This window comes from Tauraco erythrolophus, chromosome 10 (genome assembly GCF_009769465.1).
Source record: "Tauraco erythrolophus isolate bTauEry1 chromosome 10, bTauEry1.pri, whole genome shotgun sequence".
Lineage (NCBI taxonomy): Eukaryota > Metazoa > Chordata > Aves > Musophagiformes > Musophagidae > Tauraco > Tauraco erythrolophus.
The window spans coordinates 15,502,205-15,527,132 of record NC_141474.1 but is presented as its reverse complement, the minus strand read 5'-3'; the positions used below and the strand labels follow the sequence as shown (position 1 = coordinate 15,527,132).

Here is a 24,928-nt window from a genome sequence, read left to right as displayed (position 1 = left end):
ATGGAACCACCTTGTGGTTGCTATCACTTTGCATTTAATGTCTTAAAACCACCTCAACAGGAGATAAACGTGAGGAGGGTGCTGCTGCTGTCCATGCCTTGCACACTGATCAGAGCAGCAGCATGAAACTGAATTGCACCCAGCCCTGCCCACTCAGCTCCTCTCCCCAGCATCATGCTTTTACCAACCAAACATAGCAAAATGTGCTTCCCTTTAGACTCTGAAGCAAACGCCTGAACAAAAATGTAACTTCACGACTGAGAACATACATGTGGTCACATTGTGGCAGACCAGCAGTCTATCCTGTGGCCGACAGAAGCTGCTTATGGATGAGTATAAGGAACGGAGCAAGTGTGGATCAGTTGCTCGCATGGTTTATCAGCCCAGGTTCTGGCAAGCAGTAGGGTTGGACTTTGCATGGCAGAAATGGCACCTGTTAATATCCCTTCATACTAAACAATCGAGTGAATCTGTTTTATGAGTAAATTAACATTCATCGACCCAGGCTTTCACACGAAACATTTAGGTAGAAAGTAGATTATTTTTTCTTTGGCAGACCAGAGACAGGCCCTGTGAGCAACCTACAGGACAGAGTGAGGTCCAGATCACAATGAAGCTGTTAGTTCTCCTGCTGACAAGTGCTGTCCTGCTGTCTTGCTTTTGATTGTCTCTAGCTTTAGACTAGAACTTGGGCTAGAAGAGAAAGGTGTTACATTTTTCTTGCTTAGAAAGGTAACCTATATTATTCATATAATAAATAATAATAATATACATAGTAATACTATACAGGGAGATAATTTCACATGAGCTTGGTTTTACTGCATTGCCTGCAGGTTTTACTGCCTTGGCAGTAGAACTGCTACCATTTCATTTTTAACATCTGACCTCCTCCCTTTTCCCCCAGATCCAGACTCCAACGATTGCCCCTTACATCCCAAAAGAGACAAGCAGGCCAACATTCTATATGTGATCAATTATATTGTGCTTTTGATACTCCGAAATCTAAAACCGTTCAGTATAAGTTACAACCATAGGTTACAATTCTAATCTATACAGACATGTCTGAGATACTAAAAGACACAATGCCTGCTTTGCTGCTGGTAAATCAAACATACACCAAATGATCTCACTAGAGAATGGGGATGTGAAATGAATCACAGGCTAAGGCTCTAAGTAAAACAGTTCTGCAAAATGCGATGATGGGAGAGGTATGCAAAGGTCCCTGCTGATGTCTTGCATAAGAAATGACTTGTCTGCTCTATTCCTAAATAAACATAAATACTGAGCCTAACTTTGTCAAAGGATCCAGAGCCATTACAAATCTTACTTGAGGAACTGGAGTCAATTGTCAGGAGATTATTATTGTGTAAAATGAATTTTACGGGTTACATGATTGTTAGTAATCATTCACATCAATCTGAAACTTTTAATTTACATATTTTGAAGAAAAAGTTCATTATTGGTGACAGGTACTACCACATTAGTTATAAAACATTGTAAATGCCTTTGCTTTCAAGAGAATCATTATACAACAAAGAGATGCTGATTTCTGAAGTCTTTACTGAGGCAGATCCCCTGCACCATTTACGGAGAGCTCTGTCTGTGTAAGACCTTTTAGATTTTGTCCATAGTCTATGTTTCTAGGAGCAACATAAAGATTGCAAAAAACCCCATTGTTTTGCTCTCTACAAAAATAGATGTGGTTCCTGTCCAAGCTTTGGCATATCCTGGAGGTCTATGTGGAAGACCTGTGCCATCCATGCAGAACCTGGACAAAGTGGCTGAGGCGTTTCCAGCCAGATCACCCACTAAAGCAATTCCTATTCAGTGCTGTCATTGCATTTTCCCACTGGGAGATGTTGCAGAGAAGAAAACATTTTCTGTAACACTAAAAAGTGGAAATGATGCACTCCTCTTCAGGTATTGCTCTGTCCACTCTCTCTTAAGCCACAATCTTCAGTTTTACCTGAACTCATTATTATGTGATGAAATCCAAGCTGGACAGGTGATGGTGGGGAAGATGGTGCTGAAAATGGACCCCAGTCCCCATCTGCATTCTTTCTATTCAATCAATAGCAGGGATTTCAGCAGAGGAGACACAGATCTAGACACATTTGTATCAGTTCATCCTTACACTACTCTATATACTACTCATATACTGCTAGTTGACTGCAAAAGGCTGGAGCAGGTCAGAGAATCTAGTCTGTTTGATAACGTGCTGCTTTGCAAGAAGTGTTAAGTATTCTTGGTGTGACTAGATCTGTGAGAACAAGAACACTGCAACGTCTGGCAGCAGTCATACTCCTATTCAAAATTGCCTGCAAGCACTATTAAAACCCTTTGCCAACAATGAATTTGTGGTAGGAAACAATAGCTTGGAAAAAATTCTAATTTTTACACCCTTCTGAAAGATGTTTCTCTCTTCAGAGTATGGGTGTAAAATAATTGTCTTTTTTATGAAAACAGAAGCAACAGTAAGGAGGCAGATGGGTGGCAGTGATACATGGTTTAGAAGTAAGAAGATTGATGGGTATATATTTGTATATACAAACGCAAATCACATAGCTTGACTGTTCTATCGTATTAGTTTCCATTTGTTGTAGCTGTACAACATCAAAGCAGTGATGTCCCCATATATTGCATTTAGTGGTAATGTAACGGACTACTGAAAAAAAAAAAATCAAAGTGAGAGTTTCTAAGTAGTTTCCTGGCAATTGAGACAGCAGGCTCTTTCATCTGTGCTGTAACTGTGGCACTGCATTGATTTAAACTCCTTCTGAGATCTCAAATGCTTTTATATTCTTAGGTCTCACTGCCTGCTTTCTTTTTGCCTTTTTTTTTTCTTCAAATGATAAAATTCTAGCATTTAGCAGAATGCCATCTTGCTTCCCCAGAAGACAGAGACTTATTTCAGCACTGGTTCTAAACTGCATAGGATCTCTAAATAAAATAGCTCTCAAAATGCCATCTGATTAGGAAATTGGCCTTTGACTTCACAGTTTCTAATATTCTTACCATAGCAAGGGGATAAACAACTATTATTCCTCTGAGACACCTGTGAGAGATTTTACAATGGATTAACAATTTTGCTTTTCCATTAACTTGGTTGACTTTCTTTGAAATATTTTTACTCATATGCCCAAATGGTAAGCAAAAGAGTTGCTGTTTTGATTTTATATTACAATATATTTTCAATTTTAGGATTATTTATCATATTTTTATAGAAGCTTTCTTTTTCTATTCAAAATGCTTCCTGATAAATATTGAAGACATAAAACTGCCTTCCTGTTAAAGAAACATTTATGAATGACTCTAAGGTGTTTTTCAATGCATAGTTGAGGCTACTGCTTTTTTGATTAGTGTCTATTGATTAAGATTCTGGTGGAAAAAGACTGAAGTTGTAAATGAATGCAAGGTGTTTCAGGAAGGATTCTATTTGTGCCCATCTGGGTATCCATATGAATTGACAACCTTAAGAAAATTAATTTTATTGCAGTGGGCAAGAGCATGATTGTAATCTAGGTAAGGCATACATACAATTTAAAATTTATTCTGAAACACAGCTATCAAAATTGACTCAACTAAAGGGAGATCTTTCTGGGCCATGCAAACTATATGCTGCACAGCTCTTGCTTGTGGAAATGAAAACGCATGGTTTCTGGGCCCTGTACTATGATGTGCCCAGATCTACAAAGTAAAAAGCAGTACACACAGCATTGGTTGTCTGACACAGTACTCATAATAATGTGGCAAGAGCTGCGATGTGAGAATAAGCAGACAAATAAAGTCTCTTCTGAGAGGTGTTTCTATACTTACAATCTTCAGTATACAAATGTCTATGGAAAGGCTGCCTGTATAATGATGGTTCCTCCTCCTCGCGTCTCGTTGAACACTGACTTACCAGTACATTAAATGCATAGCCTAAATTATCTTTTCTATCAGCAATTAATACTTTTGCTAGAGAATTGTAGGATTAAGAACATTATGGGAAGTAGATGATCAGACAATATGGTGCACTCTCTGGAAAAAAATGAGATTCTTTGTTTTAAAGAACAAATTTGTAAGTAAGAAAAAGCTTCCCAAATATTGATACAGTACAGATGGAATGATTTGATTCATTCACATTAGCTGCTTAAATGACTCTAGAGATATAGGTTAGCAGATGGGATGTTACTTAACAAGGCTACGGATATTGGATCAAGATGCAAAACTGATTTGGATGATAGCTGATAGCCTTTTTAAAACATTAGAATTGAGCTAATATACATGAACTAATGAACTACTGTTTGTTCCAAAGTCTAGTACAGCTTTCAGAAAGCAGTTTGAAGGACTCAAATATTACATCTATGGATTGCCTGAATTGTGGGGAAAAAAGGACATAATCTTTTTTACTGAGTTCTAGACTTGAAGTCGTAATGAGCTGAGGGCTTACTAGTGACACTTGAGGGGCAACACACAGAAGAAAGATTCAAAGATGCTAACAGCTTCAGGCACTGCAGAGTAGGCAATCATTCACATAGGGCTTAAGGAATCTATATTAAAAAAATGACTGGATGGTCCGATGTCATGTGGGTGTCAGTAATGAAGTATTTCAGTTATTTTGTTATACCTCAAGTGAGTTCATCAGACAAGGTTGAGGTAAAGTGTCAGTCTAATCAGAAGTATAGGCTAATATCAGTAAGTAATGGGGCTCAAAATGAGTTAAAAGGAGAAGGTGGTCTCCAGTCCATGCAAGACAGGCTCATGTGATAAGAGCTCTATCCCCTGTACAGCTTGGATCCTCTCTACAACAGGACAACATAATGCTGATGTGGTGTTGAGCTAAGCTGACATTTAGGGAGCATCAAGGCAGGGACTACAGGTAAGGAAATAAGGATGCAGTAGCTGGGCAACAAGAAGAACCACCAGCTTGTGTTGAACCCACAGCAGCCTCCTGAGACAGGCTGTAAAGAAAAGCCTGCCCAGCGCCAAAGTGACAGTTACTCCTGCTGGCACGAAGATCCCGAAGTACCTGAATTTTGGGGTGAAAGATTGACCTCCTTTGTATATTGCACTCCAGCAACTTTGGGCAACTGGGAATGGCCAACGATGAAGGAGGACAAAAAAGTCTGGAATCTATTAGCCACTTATCAGATGAGGGCATGGCAGGGGATAAGAGCACCATAAGGGATCCTTTACGGATGTTATCTGACGCATTAATTCCTAGCCTACTCAAATGTATTTTTCCTCCCCTTAAGTTCTTCTCTGCCAATTAATGTATCTTTGATCTAAATAGCTAAACTGGGTGTTTGGGAGTGGGAAACTGGTACTTACCAAGGGACCCTGAATGATGCAATTTTGTGTCCCGTGTCTTTGAGAGAGGAAATGCGGAAGAAATCAAGAATTTTCAGAAGGCTCCCTGAGGTAATAGTGGGTTGGTTTTTTTTTTTCCCTGTCAACCACCCCTAGAGGAATGGTTATATTTCCTTATCTCTCTAAAGCATTCTGTCAGTTCTTAGAACTACAAAGTGGACCTTTATGCAGTAGGTGGGCACACACACTGATAAAAGTGTTGATCGTGATCATCTTTCCTAAGAAAACAAATATGATTCCACACGCCTTGAGCATTAAGGAGTGTGAGAAACAGCCTCATAATCAGCCATCTATAGCAAATTGTATCATTGTACTGTAGATCTACAAAAGGAAAGATAGCTTCGAAAGCAGATGAGCTAACTCCCCTGTGTAAACAGTCCAATCACACATAGAGGCTCTACAACTATCTTTAAATGTATGTTGAATATCACTTCATATTTCATTTATTAACACCCAAAGGTATCGCTTCTCTCTTGTAAGTACTGTTGTGGAAAATGAAATCCATCAGTTCTCCCTGTGATTCTGCAGCTGCTGGTACAGCATCAGCAGCTGTGCCCAGCAGATGTAGATTTATTCGACCCATTTCCATGTGCTGTATCCTCCAGCTCTTCCAAAGATACTTCTAAAGCAGATATCAGTTAAGTCGCTCAAGATCTGGTGGTTTGATGTTAAAAGTCATCAAATAACATAAAACATTTAGTCAGAAGTTAGCAGTGGTTTTAAGATTTTGTCTTCTGAGAGCCAACCAACAGGAACACTATCCTCTCTGGACTGGAGTTGGTCCATTATTCCCTTTTTGGAAAGGCATATTGTCAGAAGTGAATGTGGTTCTAGCAAAGCACACTTTGCAGAAAAGAACTGTGTTCTGAAAAATGTGTAGAAAAGAGTTTCAGAATTACCAATATGTGCTGTTTGACAACATAGAACACAATGGTTTCATTTAACTTGAAAACGTCTGGTTTGCAAAACAAGTGAATGGGAATGAAAAGGTCAAACATGTTGCAACATGACTGAAACAAATATTTGATTCACCAAATGATCTTTTTCTTTTTTTTCTTTAAATGCGTTAATTCCACACATTTTTAGAACTTCAGTTATCAGTTTAAACTGGAAAACTTTTCCATCCTTAAACTTCCCTGTGAAAGAACAACTATTTCCTGATCATTGGTAATACTCAGGTTCATTAATGCATAACAGATCCAGGGTAAAGCTTCAGCGTACTTCATCCTGGGACACTCTGAATCAGACACAGCAGGGACTTGAACCCAGATCTATTTTGATTAAACGAAATTCGTCAATGCAAAACAGTTTCCTCAAAGCAGTTTTCAACAACCTCTAATGAGAACCATCTACTGAGGGACATCCTCCTGTGACCAGAATTTGAAAGCTGCAGACCTCTCAAAATCAAACAGAAAAGCAATTTTTCCATTTTGGAACCTCAGTTCAGTCCTGCAATGATTAACCCCTCATCCTTGTGAGTCTTTCTCTCTAGTACTCTCACATTTTATTTCAGCTAAAATTACTTTCATCCTTTATCAGCTTGCCTGTGCGAATTTGTGCAGCAGCTGCTGTGTCCGTTGAAGAGTGAGATTCATGTGAATAAAATAGTTCTGACCCTCTGAGTCCTTCATGTCTGAGATAAAAATCCACTTCCACATTTCCTTAGGGATTGTTTTACCTATCTCTGTCCAAATAATAAATATCAGTAAGAAAAGCAGTGACATAACTCAGATATTGAAGGAAGTTAATCCTTTCTTAAATGTACTGCCAGCTTCAGAAAAATGGTTTCTCTGTTTGTTTCTTTCATTCAAATTGCATGGATAAAAGGATCTCTCCCCAGTCAGATCAAGCTGTGTCAGGGGGCTTGTGTTGTAGCACGAAGAAAACTAAAAAAAGCCACAAGGGCTCAATTTCCCAGATTGCTCCCTCCTTCTTGGGCAGAAAAAAGATTTTTCTACCACTGGGAAAAACAGCAGATCGGTCAGCAAACTCCAGCTAGTCCCACATTGAGCCCGAGCCGAGCTGCACAGCAGCGCACACCCGTGCCAGCGTGGGCTCCAGGACTGTGCCTTCCCTGAGCATGGCCTCCTCCACTGCTTGCTCTCTCTTTCTTCCTTTCACTGACAGCTACAGCCTCTGACTGAAAGATAACAGAGCTGCTACTGTACAAAAGAAAAATTTCTTACACATGTATTTTCTTGGCATGACCAGTAACGTTTCTGAGAAAAACTTCTGATGGTGGAGCTTTGCAATCCTGAATGTTTTGTGTTTTCCCTTTTTGGAAAACAAGTCCCCTGCAGTTACAATCCGTACAGTTTAAAACAAAACATAAGAAATTCCCTAAGTAATTATTGGAGATGCCAGTAATGAAAAAAGAAACTGTGCTGATCTTTCCTTCTATTTACATGTTCCATATGCAACAAGGATCTGGGTACATTTTCAGATTCAGTTTCCAGTCACTGGTACACAAGGGGAACCCTGTCTACAACAGAGCTAGCTTCGTGTCTGAAAGCGACCTGAGTAAACAACTTGCCCACAATTTCTTCAACACTTAATCGAGCCTCTTTTGAAGAGTCATGTCCATGTTGCTTTTACTTTGTAAACTTTTAAACAAAACTTACCTGATGTCAATTCACACCATGTGGTTTTATCTACAGGGAGGACAGCTCTGTGCTTGTTCATATAAGATAGTGGCAGCACGAGTCCACATCAGTAGTGTGAATCCACATTAAAAACAGGTGCAGCAGTACTGGGGTTTGGAAAGACAAGCAATATTGTGGATCCTTGGGAGAGATAGAGAGAGCATGTTGCCAAAGCAACTATTCTTCACGTCTCCTCAACCCTTAAAGTCCCTGTATAACCAGACCCAGGGAAGCAGGGCAGACATCTGGGCAGAAGGGGAAAGAGAAGCAGGCTCAGTGTCCCCAGGTATAAGAGCAAAGAACGAATCCTCTGAAGAGGCTGGGAGTGACTGGTACAGGACAGCATTTGAGCTGACGCTCAATTGAGACCTAATTGTTATTAAATAATTATTACCATTCAGTGATAGTTAAACCTACTTGCATGAGAATCCATTATAAGAATGACAAATAGCAATTGTTATGGAATGAGCTTGAATTCACTCTTACAAATTTACGAAATAACAATCCTATCTATGCAGACCTCATTTACTAGCTGGTGAAATGAGCAGAAATAAAAGAAAGCTAATAGATAAATTCCCTAAGCAGCTTCAAATAAAATGTAAAACTACTGCAAAACTGCACAAAATAAAAGGCGTTATTAGCTTAGAGTTTAGTCCATAACTTTACAATCTGCTGATTTGAATATTGCAACTTTTCATTAGAAGGGGCAAGATAATAAAAGTAAAAATCAATAATGAAAATCTGTTCTAATTTGATATTTTTTTCCAACTATAACCCAAAACCTTTCTAGATTGCTTTTGTTTGACAAATTCTGATTTGCATTAAAAGAAATTCTCACTATCAATTAGCAATTTCCACCTCAAGCATCTGTAGCGGAGCAAGCATGGCAGTCCTCTAATGACTTTTTTTATTAACAAAGACAGACAGACATCTGAGAACTGGCTGAGTTTCTGTAATTAGCACTGAGCCAAAAAAAAAGCAGAAAATAATGAAAAGTTTATCAGAAGTGATCGCTTGAGTATGTCTGTCCCAACTCTTCTCTCTTTCACATTCATTTTCCTTTTGATTTTATGTCGACATGTTCAAACAGCACTTTGTTCCCTCTTTTGTTTCTGCGTGTACTATAAATTTCAGCTCTGCAGAGAAGGGCCGCTCCATTCAGCGCTGTGTCCATTGAAGACTTTTTTAAGCACGCAGCTCTGTGAGCAGCGGAGCTAATGATACCTGGCTTCCAGCAGCTCTGTGTCTCCTGGTTGGATTCTCTGACGTCTAATAAGGCGTGACTGTCAATTAAAGCCTTTCCTGTGGCTGACACAGTCCTAACAGCGCTGTCCCATGTGGATTCTCAGAGGTCTAATAAAGGTGAGCTCATAGTGTGCTTGTGCACTTACAGTGAAGGAAGGCAGGTACGCACTCTCCTCTGCCTGACTTTTTTGTTTCCTCAAAACTTGTTATAGCAAAATACTTTCTATATTCTGGCAAATTTCAGTGAAAATGGCCACAAAGCTCACATGTGACTGAGGATACTCAAAAGGGCATACAAAAACATATTGAGTTTCTTTGGGAATACAAGCTAAAAACTGCTATTTCTACATGAGATCACATTTGTCTCAATTAAAGGACTTGTATCTGAAAAGTGGTTTTGCCTTAAGTGGCATTCTTTTCCATAAAATTTTTGGTGGATGTAAAGAGCCATTCCTTGAATCTCATCTCGTATCATCTTGGTGGCCTGCCACTGCGTCCAGCAAATATATTCTTCACTCATCAATTTAATTGGGGAGAGAGGAAGTAGCTCCAACATCTTAACTTCTCTGTATCACGGACAGCTTTGCATAGAAAGGTACACAGCCTACATCAGAAACTTCACAGTGCCCAGTTGGTGCCAAAGTATGCCTGTTCTTGGGCTTATCTGCCCATGGGCACTCTGACCGGCACGAAGCAAAGCCTTCAGCCTCTGTTTCCTCCATGCACTGGTGTAAGGATGGGCTGGGGGCAGAGGAAGGGTGGGCTCTTGGTGAGTGCAGGCAGGAGAAGCTCAGCCCTGCTTTGCCACACCGATTGCACCTTGTGGTTGTTTAAGACTCATAGCCACCCACTCAACTTCATTCACCTCGCACAGAGCTGAGATTAGACATAAGGAAAGACTGAGACCTTCCTCTGCATTCAAAATCACTACTATTCATTGCAAGGCAAAACAAGTATTTTCCAAGTGTCATCAGTATACACTTAACCTGGAATTGTGAAACATAGGACCTGCTCCATCACCGCCCTGCTCTGTCACTCCCATGATTTCATCTCTTTTAGTTTTTTGCTCTTGATATCATTAAATGGCATAAACAATAATTCCTGAATAAGAAATTCTCACTTAACTCAGGTATCAGCGTCTTCACTGACTTGAACAGACACTGAGGCAGCCTGAAAACAACACTAATTAAGTGCATGGAGAACCAGCTCTCTACTTTGCAGCTCTATAGTGATAAAAAATCATAGAGAAATGGCATCAGAGACCTTAACGAAAATTTAAAAAAAGATGGGGAAAAATATGATAAATGATTGCAGCACACATTTACTTCATGGGTTTTTACAGTTTTTTTTTGTTTGAGATTGGGGTGGAGAAAATGGTAGCATCTAAACATTAAGACGTGACATGATGTCTATGAAATGTTTTTTTTTTTTTCCTTGTCATTTCAGTGATTATATTTTCAGAGCCTTGCTTTATTTTCTGATACCCAGGGCATTTTATACCATGTAGAAAGGTTCCTCACAGGGTTTCACATTTGCACAAATACAATAACAATGCTCTCTCATAGTTCAAGTCCCAGTATTTTGTGATGGAAAAGCTTGTTTATTCACACACAAAAGGCCATCCTGCTGTTACAAAAATCCCTCAGCTAAATGCTTCAGTAAAAAGCCTGCTGAAAAAAAAATAATAATCAAACTGTCCTGAATCCCTTGAGACTCTGGCTCCAAAGAGGTACCAACAAGAATGCTCCTTAAAAACATTACAAAATCCACAAGTAGTCTCATAAAAACAACCGCGTTCTGTGTTGGACGGATATTTATCTTGCTGAGGCAAAATACATCGCTACTGCTTTCCTGTCACGGGCTATCATACTTCCAGAATTGTTTTGTACTTCCTCAGATCCCTGAGGTCTCATACACAACTGGTGGGGGGCAGGAGAGAAGGGCACGGAGCAGATCCAGCATCGCGGCAGCTCTGCCTCTGTGGTGGGGTACATTCCCACCTTATTCCCTTGCCTGAGAGATGAGGAGGGGCATGGTGCAAGGTCCAGAGGCAGCAGGTGTGCATGGGCTGAACACAACACGGTGAGGACAAGAGCACAGTGCCCATAGGAAAAGGATTGCAGGGTACTACATCCCATCCAGTGGGAGACAGAGATGAGTGGAGGTGGGTCTGAAACAGGGTTTGGGGCAAAGCGACAGGCTGCCCTGCTGGGAAGCAGCATTATATGGATGGATTTTAAATCGTTGCTATGTAGAGAGCCTTACAGACATTCATGCTGGAGCAACGGGGGACATGTGTGACCTCCATACTTTGTAAGGAAATAAATCAGCTTGAAAAGGAACCCATATTCTTTACACATTAATGACCAATATTCAAGATTAACAAAAGTATTCCATACCAGAATATAACATTAAGAGACTCTACCATGAAACAAGTATACTTCAGAAAGCATCCTTTGTTCTACCTTTTTTTTTTTTTGTTACATCTGCTAGAAATAATGACTACAGAATCTCTTTCAACAAAAGGTCATTTATGTCAATGGACAGAACACAGAGGATCAGATCACCTGCGGTAATTGCAAATTAATGCTCTACTGCTAATGCATTAACTACACAATATTGATCTACAATTGAATCATATAGGCTGCTGTGAAGTGATTTTTACTTTAATATTTTTACGCTTTTATTGCTTTTTCCATAATGCGTTTTCTCTTTCTACTGGAATTCTCTATAATTGTCTCCATTTTAATTTCCTACAGTGAGATGACTTTGAAAAATGTACGTCTCTTTCAAAGCCTTGCAGAAATCTAACAAACCGTCATGTGACATGGTAAATCACATACATGATGCAAAAGATGCAAAAAATCCAATATACCTCTTATTTTGATAAATTGGGGCTTTAAAAAGAGCTTACTGAAATAAAAAAAACCCAAACTTCAGCCTCACTGGAAGCCTATAATAATGAACTGTACCTCAGAAAGATGCAACTATACATTTATAGAGCTTTTCGTATGCAATGGGTGCAGGATTAGCTCCATAAATAAAGTTCTTTTTTTTTTTTTCATGCCTATACTGAAAAGGGATTGGTGGATTTGGTCATGTTACCAAAAAGTTTAGTGCTATGAAATCAGCTGAAAAATGATTGAAATGTTACAGCACTTTTAATGAAAAATTAAAAACCAAGTGGGGTCTCTTTGCAACTGTTTCGGAAGTCCAGCTACTACTGACTACAGCGATCCAGTTTGTTTTCTATACCTGCTGCAAAACTTTGTTACACATGAACTTTTTGCCTGTAGTGACACTAAGATGTTGCCCTCCATCTTCAAAAGGAGGGAACGGAACACACTTTGAATACTGAAACTCACTCCCCAAACCATTCCCTAATATACTTGCTTAATACCACTTGAGGTGGTTACAGCATATATTAAAAAATGGCTTACCACCTGACTCCTGACTTGCATTCCTGTGTATGATGATTTTTGTAAATGGAAAATAAATCCCCACATTTTAAAATAAAAGCAATTGGAAAAAATAATGGAGAACTGATTGTAGGTAAAATAGCTGCAGAGGAAAACCTGATCTTGCTTTTAATGGAGGTACATTTATTATTCATAAACCTCTTCTCTAAGAGATATGCCACATTGCAATTAAATCAACTCACATAAAGCCTTTGTATTATCTTAGTCCATGAACATCCCATGGCAGAGAAGACACAAGACTCTTGTCTGGGCAAAACAAAGGGAAGCCCAATGGCCACGCAAATGCTGCTCTCCCAGACTCTCTAGCTGGGCTCTGTGGGTGGATTAATACAATCTGTGCTGCTTAGTGGTATCAGACTGTGTTTAATGCTGGATGAACTGACATTCCCTACTCTTTTAAAATATTGCTAATGAGGAAACACCCAAATGCTATTTGTGTAACAGGCGGTGATAGCAGTGGCAATTCCCACTCCCAGGTTTTAAGATCACTGCTCATTCCACAGAGCTGAGCACAGAGCTCACTCCAGTACCACAGAAGTCCATGTTGCTTGCTTTGTGCCTCTGGATCAGTCATAAGGTGTCCTCGTGGTTCTGGAAACGTGAAGTAAGATCACAAAATGTGCAGTATTGTTTCAGTCCAAGTGTCTATTCAGCATCATCTCCAACAGTGTCCAATGCAGATACTTAAGATAAGGCGAAGGGACACATATATAAGTCCCCCAGTACACTCCCAGCTACTACCTACTTAACTCAGGGACTTGCTATGTAGTGAATCTTAATATACTGAATCATTCAGTAGATCACTACTTTATTTGATGTGATCTCCACATTCAGTACTTGCTCCATATTTTGATACTGAGAAAGCAGAAGTGAACTGTCAAAGCTTTTACATTAAGCAACAGAGTTTTTGACTGTTGAAGAAGGAACAACTTGGGCATTTGATACCAAGGACATGGGAGAGAGATTGGGATCCAGGGAAAAGCGTATTAGCCAGCTATTCATATGACCTTGTTAAGAAGGAAAAGAACTGCAATGACTCTCATACTCCTAATTAGGTTCTAAAGACAACCTATGCAGATGAGGCTGTCTTCTTCTGTCTATCACAATGTATCTTGTCTCAGCAAATAAAAGTTTCAGTCTAGTCCCGACCAAGTGTATTTCTTGTAAAAGTGTCTCTAGAGATTACTCATTTCCTTCTCCCTTCTGTTTGCCTCTCTCAAGATGATGAAAAGATTCATGGCCTGTACTTACAATCTTGCATGAAGTTTACTAAAGGCTTATTTTTAAATAAATGTAATTGAACCAGTTCAGAACCTTACCTACACAGTAACTTTAGAATCCATTTATCTCAGATTAGTTTAAATGACTTCCCTACTTTAGTGAAACAGAAATAAGCCACTCAAACTGAGGATAGGTTTGATCCAGAGGAGTTTAAAATCACTTCTAGAGATGATTTAAGTTAAACTGGTGAAGCCTAAGGACAAGAAAAGAGTTCTTTTCACCATCTCTGGGAAAAATCTTTTGAAAGAGAAACTGTTCTGTAAACGGCAGAAGACCAATATAGATCCAAGTAATTTCTGGAAGCCAATTCCAGAGAAGTTGATTATTACTAAAAATAAAACAATAATTAATGTTTTGTAAATCCAATATTCTTTCTCTTGAGCACTGACTGGGATGTCTGCATTAAATTATATTTCAGAATTTCCCATTACTACTGGGGCAAACCAACAAAAAAGAAAAGAAATGATAAAAAATGAACAGCTACACAGCCTATATAAAGGAAAGTACATTTTTAGTCATCCAGAAACAGATACAGGAGACACAGAACAGAACAGAAAATCATTCCACTCTGTGTAGTTCAGATCACGTAACATTGTTACAGACAAAACCATCAAAATGGCAGCTCTATTAGTAATAACAAATGAAACGCATCTATAGTACCACAAAACATTCTCTTGCCAATCCTAGTTACCGTAGACAAATGCTGCTCTGTAATTTGTACCGCTACTTAGTATTTATATGGAAGAAGCTCTCAGACCATTGTGTAACAAAGGTAGATCTTTTGTCTGTTCATGGGAAAAGAAGAGTTTGAAGTATTCTAATACAAGCTAAAAAAAATAGGAAATGATATTAATGAATCCAAAGAATATAGAAAGTCTACAAAAAAGCATTAAAAAACCTAACCAAACCAAAGCATTAAGTTGACTTTTTTTTTTTTTTCTGAAACGCAGCAACAAATGACTAATCTCAGCAGTCAACATAGCTGTGCAGAAAAGATGGTCACACTGAATCTAATTTTAATGTCAAAGTGAATTGTGGGAATGAAACCAATCCAGTCATCTCATGGAGTGACACAAAGCCGATATCCACCGGATCCATAGCTGCCACTGTCTATGATGGGACTACGGAAAAAGGGGATGAATATCTACCAGAATGTAACAATACATCATGGAATAATACAACATAACCACCGCTTGCTCCTTATCAGCCATTCTAACATGTATGCTGCAATGGTGCCTTGACATGCAGGTAAGGGGCTGATTTCCAGCTTATCTCCTGGTACCCATAATAACTGGCCACGAAGGCATCCTTCCATTACAGGGACTACCTAACCATGCCAGTCTGGCCAGGACCTCAGAACAACCCATGAGGCAACCTAAACAGCCTTGACTACTGCATGCAGCCCGACACCTCACTCCAATGCAATGGGCTGCAATGCCAGCACCAGATGCAGGAGGTACAGTTCTGCACCTCCTGTTCTAATAACCATGCTTAAGGGACACAGATGCCTCGAAAAACAAGAGTTTAACTGCCAAAGGGACCAAAGTAGTGCTCTTTCAAAGCCCTCTCCCCTTGAAAGGCTCTTTGCAGAAGACAAAAACCACGAATAAAGTAAGATCAGGTAGCTCAAGCTACCTGATCAGGTAGCTCTGTGTCAATCTTGTTTGTATGACAAGGGAGAGATGTTTCAAGTTTAAATCCCGTAGGTCAGAGAGAAAAAGTGATAACATACTCATGACTAGCCTTTTCCCAGATTGCTATTGTGACACTAAAGTTGTCTTCTTTTGGCAACTCCTCCTCCTCCCCCATCTGAAATTAATATCTCTTAGCAAGCAGCATGAAGCTAAAAACAGGAAAATTCCTTTCAGCAATACAAAACTCCCACTATCCTAGTGTTTGAAAGGAAGATCCATTACGGGTTTAATTACAGTTATTTCAATTTTAATGTTTTCAAGAAAGAAAAGATACCTGTAAAACAGAAGCCCCACTGTGCAGAAACTGGAGCCCACTTTCAGCAGAATCGATGCCTCCAGTTGCTAAGATGGGAAATCCTGGGAGAGCACGGGCTATGGCAGACACTGCACGGAGGGCGATGGGCCTAATAGCATTTCCTACAGAAAACCAGAACATTTTATTAGCAATGTCAGAACACACCCTGATGTAATTTGCACATCCCTCATGGTAGGAACATCAGGAACTAACATCTAATTCTGAGATGCAGAGGTTATATTCATTTATAAATTGACACCAAGTGAGTTTCAAGTGGTATCAATACTTGTATTACGAATTTCACTGAAATAAAGAAAATTGCAGAAACATTTAGATAAACATTGCAAAGCTGGCTTGAACACTTTAGCTGATGCTCAAAACAAAAACTAACAATGTCTGAGACAGAAAGCAGTACTTCACCATACAGTACACTGTAGACAGAGAGATCTACGTTTCTACACAAAGAATCAGGTTGATTTTTTGAACGTAGATGTTGTTCAAGTAATAGGGAACATCTAGCTTATTTATGTCTGACTAAAAATTGTTTAAAAGCGCCATTTCACTGCACTTGATATTTCATATATTATTTAATATGCTTCCCCTTTGGATGTTTGTAGATTTGGATAATCCTTTAAGCCCCCTTTAACTATTAACACGATAGTCAGAAGCTCAAAAGAATAAAGTATATTCATTTATGGTTGTATCCCCAAGACTGGAGCTTGCATTTTCAAATGGTATATAGAGGCTGAGTCAGACAACTCCCTGCTACATTTAGAGGAGATATGATTAAAGTCTCAGTACACTGTCTGCAATCATCTGTTTTGGCTACATCCTATTGATGGTATGCAAGTATTTAAAATATGTATACAGATGCTGCTCATTAAATGATGCATAGCAAGACAGCTGAGACTTTCAGTTATTTATTTTTTAGGCTAGCTGGGATTTCTCTAGATAACTCCCGTATTCTTAAAACTTCTAGTTAATTTTGAGAACCTTTAGGATTTTATGTTGTCATTGGACAACAATACAGTAGTGTAAGGGAGGGACACGCTGCTCCCAGAGGAACTGGCTGGCTGTCAACCTACACAAGGAAGTGCTAGTACCCTTTTTTTGTACTTTATTAGGTAACTCGAGGAAATATCATGACATGAAATCCTTCTGAACACCCTCTATGAGTGTTTTTGTAACCTTTAAAGCTTTGACCTTGTTCAAGAGCAAATAACAAAAAGGGAAGAAAGAAATAAAAGCAATGCAATGATCAAACCAAGAGGAAGAAGAAATCACAATTAGGAAGTGTGGGAAAAGAGCCCATGCAGAAACAGTAGCCACTGGATCACCACAGCTCTGCTTAGATGCCTGACCAACAACCTCATATCCTTCAGACAAAGCTTCTTGTTCAACCCAAATGAGCTGTGTTGCCATTCTTTTGCTACCCTTTCCAGGACAGGAGTACTGCAGACTGCTGGCTGGATTTTTAATCTAGGAAAGTCTTTTGTAAAGGGTAAGTTGCTTTTTTCAAGCAGCCCTGTTTCACTGATCCCAGCACCAACCCTCCCTCCAGTATCCCCATCAGTGCTTCCTCTCAGGCAGACTTGTACAGGTCTCCACGAAGGACCTACTGTCGGCTCAGGATTCTGCTCTCTAGAAAGAGCCTCTGCCTTTCTTGTGCATCAGCTAAGACCTCCCCAGTCTAGCTGGAAGGGACAATGAGAGGACAATGATCTCATACAAGTTCAAGTCACAAACCTGTCATGTTCTGCTTTAAATAGGACAGCTGTACTGTCACTCTGTCAAGAAGCTGTTTTTTTCGAGGTAATTTTCCATTACAGAAAACTGAAATTTGGTTTATCTTAACCATTAGAAATACTCTGTCTTCAGCTCACATTGTATTTTGCAACATACCACTGCCTCTCACTGTAACCCTAACAGACAACACTGAATTCACAGGAGACCCTGGCTCATCAGTATTAAATGCATTCACATCCAAAAGCTCAGCTAAGCAGTCTATTGACACCTGCTCTGGATTCAGCACAAAACTATCTTCTCAGGCAACAACTTCTGCTGCTTCAGGATAGTCACCTTTTCACTATATACTTAATACGACACCTCCTCCTTCTTCAAGAGTTGATCTCTGCACCTGAGCAAAAACCAGAAGACTCACTATCTGATCAGATAGACTCTTTCATCTTCCATCAAGACACACCAGAGGTTTTTCCATGCCCATGTTAGGGATCAGGACTGATTACAGGCTCTACACAGATGCTCCTTGCTAGTTTAACAGAGACTACATAGAGATATAATGTATGATATAATAATTTGCATAAATGCACAGGGTAACCCAAGATGCACTATCAGTGTGTTTTAGTGAAAACTAGAGCCTGGTTCATAGAAATTAGAAATCTCACCAAAAAGGCCTTAAAGCATCTAAGATCAGACCAGAACCGATCACAGAAAGGAGCTGGAGATGAATGGGAACTTTCCACAGAACACCAGTGAGTATTTGCCATCATTTGAGCCAGATTGATTGTAAAGTGTTTGAAAGGAATAGAATGATTCTCTGAAAGAGGACGACTGCTAATGTCCAAAGAGCAAATATTACAACAGAATTGATGGTCCAGTCTTAAAGACTTGAGACAAAAAAAGAAGTAATGGAACCATGCTGTTTGCTTTCACAGATTTATTTATAGAGCCTTTTGGAGGGCATACATGCCATATATATAGCGCGTATATTGAAAACAGTCTCCTTGAAAAACACTAGTTCATGAAATTCTTCAAATATTCAGTGTTTGAAATGGAGGCTACAGGTAAGCATCAGACTTGCTATATTGCTTTCAGTCACTGACACAGCTGCTCCAGAATCTCACTATGATGAGGCAGTTGTTTTTTAGAAAGGTGAAAGAATACAGATGTTGGTAACTCTGAAATCAAGTGGCTAGAGGGAAATTTCTTCCCAATGTGCATGAGTTAAAAATTGACATCTGCCTTGAGGCATGAAGGTTTATATTCTTTTAACCCCAATGTAACTCAGAGAGTTTGCATTCCATCAGTTTTTAAGCCTTATAGACCCTTGACCTTAATGATATCTTACAGCAGAGTTCCACGAGAAAATATTTCCAGAACATAATCATTCCTTTTTTCAGTTTGATTAAATTAGCCACCTTCTCACTTAAATGACTGTCTCTGTACAATGGTCAGTAGAGGAAAAGGAGCAAATGATGGTTTATTTAAGGTTTCAGCACAATAGGTAATCAGAAAGGCTGTCATTCCACCCAAAGAAATCAAGTATATGATTTGATGAAGCCTAGCAGAGATGGCAATGAGACTTAGAATTTATTATGGAACATGGGTACTTTTTAGTACTAGCTGCACTTGATATTCATAATATGAGTTATTACTTACATTTGGTGATTAGTAAATTAGTGATAAATTGGTATGATCACAAAAGTATTCCATTCATCTATAATTCACTCAAATTAATTTAAAAACATTTCAGGAGTGCTTCTAATGAGAGTAAATAAATGGCTCTAATGACAATCAGAGGGTTGACTTAGGTGTCACTATTCATCCCCGCATTTTTTTATTCAGTCTACAGAATACGGAACAAGCACATCAGAAGGTGCAGCCATTCTCTTGTGTATTTCTTGATCAACAGTTCAGAAGCTTCCCCTTCTGTAATAAAAGCTGCTGGTCTGGAATACAATGCGATTCGCTTGTGATAGAACCTAATGAAATGATGAAATAACCTTTCAGATTAAAGTCAAATAAAAAGAAAGAATACAAACAACAGTGATGCCAAGCTATTAAAAAAAAGGCAAATAATAATAATAATAAAAAAAGCACATGAGCACTGAATTTGACCTAGAGTCTCTATTTTCTTGCATTTTCATATGAGTACCACAAGAAGTTAATAAATTCCATTACATAGATTTCTGGAGAAAGAGTTTTTAAAAGATTGAAATAAAGGAGATTTAATGCCAGTTTTTAAAAGAGCTGTAAGTAGTAGTGGGAATTTGCAGAATGTTTTCTGATAACTCCAATAATATTTAAGAAGCAGAGGTCCAAATCCAGCATGCGTTTGAAAGACAGCCCACGTGTTAAAAATAAGCATCTACCACATACTTTGACATGTTGGGACCTGTAATTACACTAGTTAAGCACCAATAGATGGGAAACTGCTGATATGGTACTCTCTTGATGGTAGCATTACAGCTGCTACCAGATGCTAGACGTGGCTATCATTTACCTTGCTGTAAAATAATAAGATTTAATAAACAATGTTCATTTATCCAGACCTCAGGCAGGGAAGTGAGTTTTGAAATGAAAGACAGACAGAAAAATACCTGGTGGAGATGACATACTACTCTATGTTGAAAACTACTCTTTCAAGTCTCTCATTAATTATGGAACAAATACCTGCTATTATATAAAGATCTAAAAAATGAAATAATCATATGATGCAAAAGTCTCTGACCTTTTCTTTCTTTAGGACAGAGAGGTTTGGTTTTCTTTTTTTCTTTTTTTCTTTTTTTTTTAAATAAAAGTCAGGTTTTTATGACTATCAGGGATGTCAGTCAAGGAAATCCAATAGGCAAAATACAACATGAAGGAGAAGCAGAACATATGTCAATCAAATGCTTCCCCCTGATCAGAGCAGGTAGGCAGAGCTGCCTTTGTTCTCTGAGGGTAGCAGACTGATGATAAACTGATGAGAGGTATTATGCCTACTTATTTGTTTGATTGCTTATTTTTCCTTAGGAAGCAAAAAACCCTTTACCAATGCCTGAAGACACATGTTTTATTACAACTTCATAAGTGCTTGGAGTTCCCAGAGGACTCGATTCTGTCAAGTACCAAAAATGTTCACTAGATTGAGGCTTGAGAGTCAAACTTAATGCCTTCTTCAAGGAGAAGCTTGGCACTAAGCTTCAAGCAAACCGGTAGCTTTGGAAGTTCCGAACAGAAACAATTAGATCTTCTTGATCCCAGTGATCCACCAAAGGGGAAAAAGAACAGTCTCAGAAGTCTTAAATACTGGGCTACATTCTCACTTGCAATATATTGCGCCAGTGTGTAGTTTAAAGTCTTTAACACATATTTGCAGAGGCTCTAAATGGGCTTTTAGGTAAAGATGATCCAGGTCCATTAAAAAACAGTCAACAGAACTGAAGTGAATCAATTCAGACTGATAATACTGAGCCTGAATCTTGAAACAGTCTGAATGGTCTTTATCGAACTCACTATCAACAAAAAACCACAGATTTTAAAGGAAAGCAAACTCTCATACCTTTGGTTAGTAGATGGCTTAAAAGCAAATTTTTGTATCTATGGTTACTAGATGGAATAAAATGAATTTGAGTCATAATTCTCATTCTGTGCATTGTAAAGTAAAATTACTTTTTAATTTGCATTATATTATATTACATTGCAGGTTTTTACAAATTCAATATCAGATTTAAACTACAGAGCCTAAATATTACAAAGAAAAATTAGCAGATACATTATTTTTGGTTAATAAATTACTGATAAAGTCTGTGCTGCTAAAAAAAATAAAACCCCAAAATCTAAGCAACATCCTTCCTCTATAAATACATTCTTGGAAGACATCTGACATTGTTATCTCCCTGACTGTTAAAATTAATAAAGCTAGTGACAAAAGAAGCCAACGACAGCAAATACCAGACTTGGGTGAAAAAGCATTTCACAAGGGAATTGTTTTGGAAAAGTTCAGGCATTGTTAGATGATCAATCCAATGCTGTAGGAAGTAACTAGACAAGAAAGTTTGGGGATTAGGAAAAAAAACACAGAACACATAACTCTCTGTTAAGACGTTTTCTGCTTAACATGTACGCTGCCTAGTACTGGTGATCAAAGTACTTTTTATATATATGATCTGCATTTGCAAACAGTACTGGGAAATGTACAGGTTACACACAACCTCTTTGCATTGCATTCCTTCTGATGGCAATTATTCTATATGTTCTTTCTCTCTCCCACCTGTAGGTGGCCACCATAAGCTACACTTATCAAATAACTCATTAGTAGGGTTTTCAATACTGTCATATCCAGATAATTAGCAATTTATTTAAATAACCAATTTCTGTGGAAATAATTGCCATGGAATGCCCTGAACCTACTTTTTATAAACTATAATAAAAGTGTTAAGATAATCCCTGACATTTGCAAATGCCATTAGTTCACCTTTCCTTTTGATAGTGCTATGGCATTATGTTTAAACAATTACCCGATAACGTGGCAGTTTAATGAATCAGTGTAGCAGGCACATCCTTCAAAATGGCCAGAGAATGCATTTATATGCAGAAGAAAACTCAATGAATAGACATGTTTCAAGAGAAAGACTATCCACAGCAGTTATGAAGTCTCCAAATAGGACGCGATATTCAGTGCACCAAAAACATGGGAAGTGCCCAAAGAGCAAGTTCAAGATGGACCTTGCTGCAGCTTTCATGGTGCACAGCCCAACACTTCTCAGGATCCAGAGAACACTATTTTCACTGCTCCCTCTCTATTTGACAGCCTGGTCAGTTCTTCAGTCCATTACTACTCACTCATTAATAGCCATTTGTAAAAATCGCTAATAATAATGTAATATTTACTGGCTGCTTCCAACCAAAACTTTTAATTACTCATTTACCAAATGGAGCATTTGAGGGAATATTCATTTTACAAGATGTCTCTACAACAGTTAGCCTGCATCTTCAAAGCAATGGCTACCTAATGTTTCATTTTATCAATAATTTGTTAAGGGTGATGCACCAACACTACCAAATCAATGGCAAAGGTTCTGCTGACTGCAGTGAAGTCCAGACTTTACTCCAAGACTTTAGAATAAAGTTAATGATTCTGCAGATTTGAAACAACTTCTATCTTACTCTGCCACTGCTGTCTCTAGAAATCACATTGACTCACTGCATTCTACTAATTTGTATTAGTGTGCCACAACTATCTGTGACATTTATGGCCTGACAAACTCATGATGTGTTAATATTTTCTCTGATAATTATTCCCCCCTTCCTTTTTATCTCAAAGCTTATTTTTCATTTCATTTCATCTGCAACACCTACGGGTTTCAGTCCAATCTACGTCTGGAAAAAAGTAATCATTTTGCTGCGTGCTTCCTTTATAAAAAAATTTTACCCAAATTAAAAAAAACGGTAGAACTTTCATAAGCACAGAGAAAAACCAGTGTCCTTTTTAGGATTTATTTTTACCATTTTTGAATTTCTACTAATGATTACTTACGCTCTTTCAGCTGAAAGTTCATAAAATCACCAGAGTTCTCATTCAATAAATGTTTAGCAGTCATCAGAGACTTCTTTCAATTAAAAAGGTTAGAATTAGAGAAAGAGGGAAAAAGAAAATTTTTATTATCTGTAAATATTATTTATCCAGGAAGACCTGAGGGAATTTTCACTCATATTGAACTTCAGTAGGAAAAATCAAGAGGAGAGATACAAATTGTTTTGCAATTGCTGCAAGAGCTGGTTAAACATTTTCTAACAAAGCCATTCTTCTCACTGAAAACTACAGATCCGCTAAAAATCGATACTTCTGGTGATCTGCATGAAACCTAGCAAAGCATTTTCTATTGCAATTTATCAGGTGTTCATTATTTAATTTCATTCACCTTTTCCACTTTGGGTTGACTTGAAGCTGGAAATTGCCTCACACCGTGCTTTACATATTCTTTGGTTGGCTTGCTATACCCTTTCTTTTTGCTGACTGCTTCGCTATTGCTCCCTGCCATGACTTCAGAGTCCGAGTCACCCGGTTTGGTGCAGTGGAGCCGAGCACAGTGTACTGCTGCAGGAGGTCTGGCACCTCTTGCACTGCACTCCTCCACGGGGCCAGGACAAAACTTGCCTTTTACTGAGAGAGTGGTAGTGCTAACAAAATAAAACAAATAACAATACAACAGTGATAATAAAAGCAGCGTTAATGACTGACGCGTGCTCCCAACACAACACAAGGAAAAAGACATGTGAATTAAACCAGGATAAAAGCCAAGGGACAGCCCATCTAAGAAACACTGCCCACAGTTAGCGGACGAGACTATTGCAGCCATCACAGTGGGACAAACAAGTTCTTGCCAAATTCTGCCGGGCAATACTTCCCCCCGAAAGATGCGAACGCTTCACTTTAACACATGGTCAGTCTTGCTGCCCATTTACTTCGATGCAGAGAAAGATGTGTTTAACTCCAAGTCCAGTAGGAGTGTTTGTGGCTATTTACCCAGAAGCACACAGGTTTGTTCAAAGGCAGCCTTGCCTCTGTCAGCCTCAGAGGCAGCGCTACCTTTGTTTGAGCTGGTTTTAACCTCCTTAACAACAACTACCATGGTCAACATGACCCTGGTGCCAGAAAGTGGGACATGCGTGTGTGTCTACGTGACTGTGCCTGTACTTTAGAGCATACATAATTCTAACCATACAAAGGCAATTTAGTATATCTAAGAACACTCTGGAAGAGTGGTGACTGGCGGCTGAGCAGGGTGTCGATGCTCCTACAGTGTACTTAAAAATAAAAACATTACTGAAAGATGCATTATGACAACTTCTCAGGTTATTTACAAAACCTGAAGCATACCTTGTACTGTTTAACTTGTCTAAGAAGTCCATTACAAAAAGGGAAGCAGAGCTTATGAAAGCACAGCAAAGAAACCAGATCTAGATATCTAGAAAGCTCAGATGAAGCATTTCCTTCTCCCTTTACATAACTCATTCTTACCCTATTTTGCAGTTTATCTGTTTTATTTTGTCTATCTCTCTATTTTACCTATCTCATCCAGTTGCTACTATCTAGTAATATACAATTGTATGTAAGGATATATTTATAGCTATTTATAGATACATAAAATATATTAAAAATACAATGGCATGAACACAACATTTTTGTGAAACAAATGACTCAATTTCAGCAGA

The 24,928-nt window shown here is 38.6% G+C and overlaps 1 protein-coding gene across 1 annotated transcript in view; it reads right to left on the bottom strand.

Moving 5' to 3' along the window:
* The window catches only part of DPYD (dihydropyrimidine dehydrogenase), a 367,211-nt gene that overhangs the window by 54,325 nt on the left and 287,958 nt on the right, over positions 1 to 24,928 (bottom strand). The window contains 1 exon segment of the mRNA XM_086617732.1: positions 15,968 to 16,110. Within this exon segment, the coding sequence (XP_086473858.1) occupies positions 15,968 to 16,110 (143 nt within the window).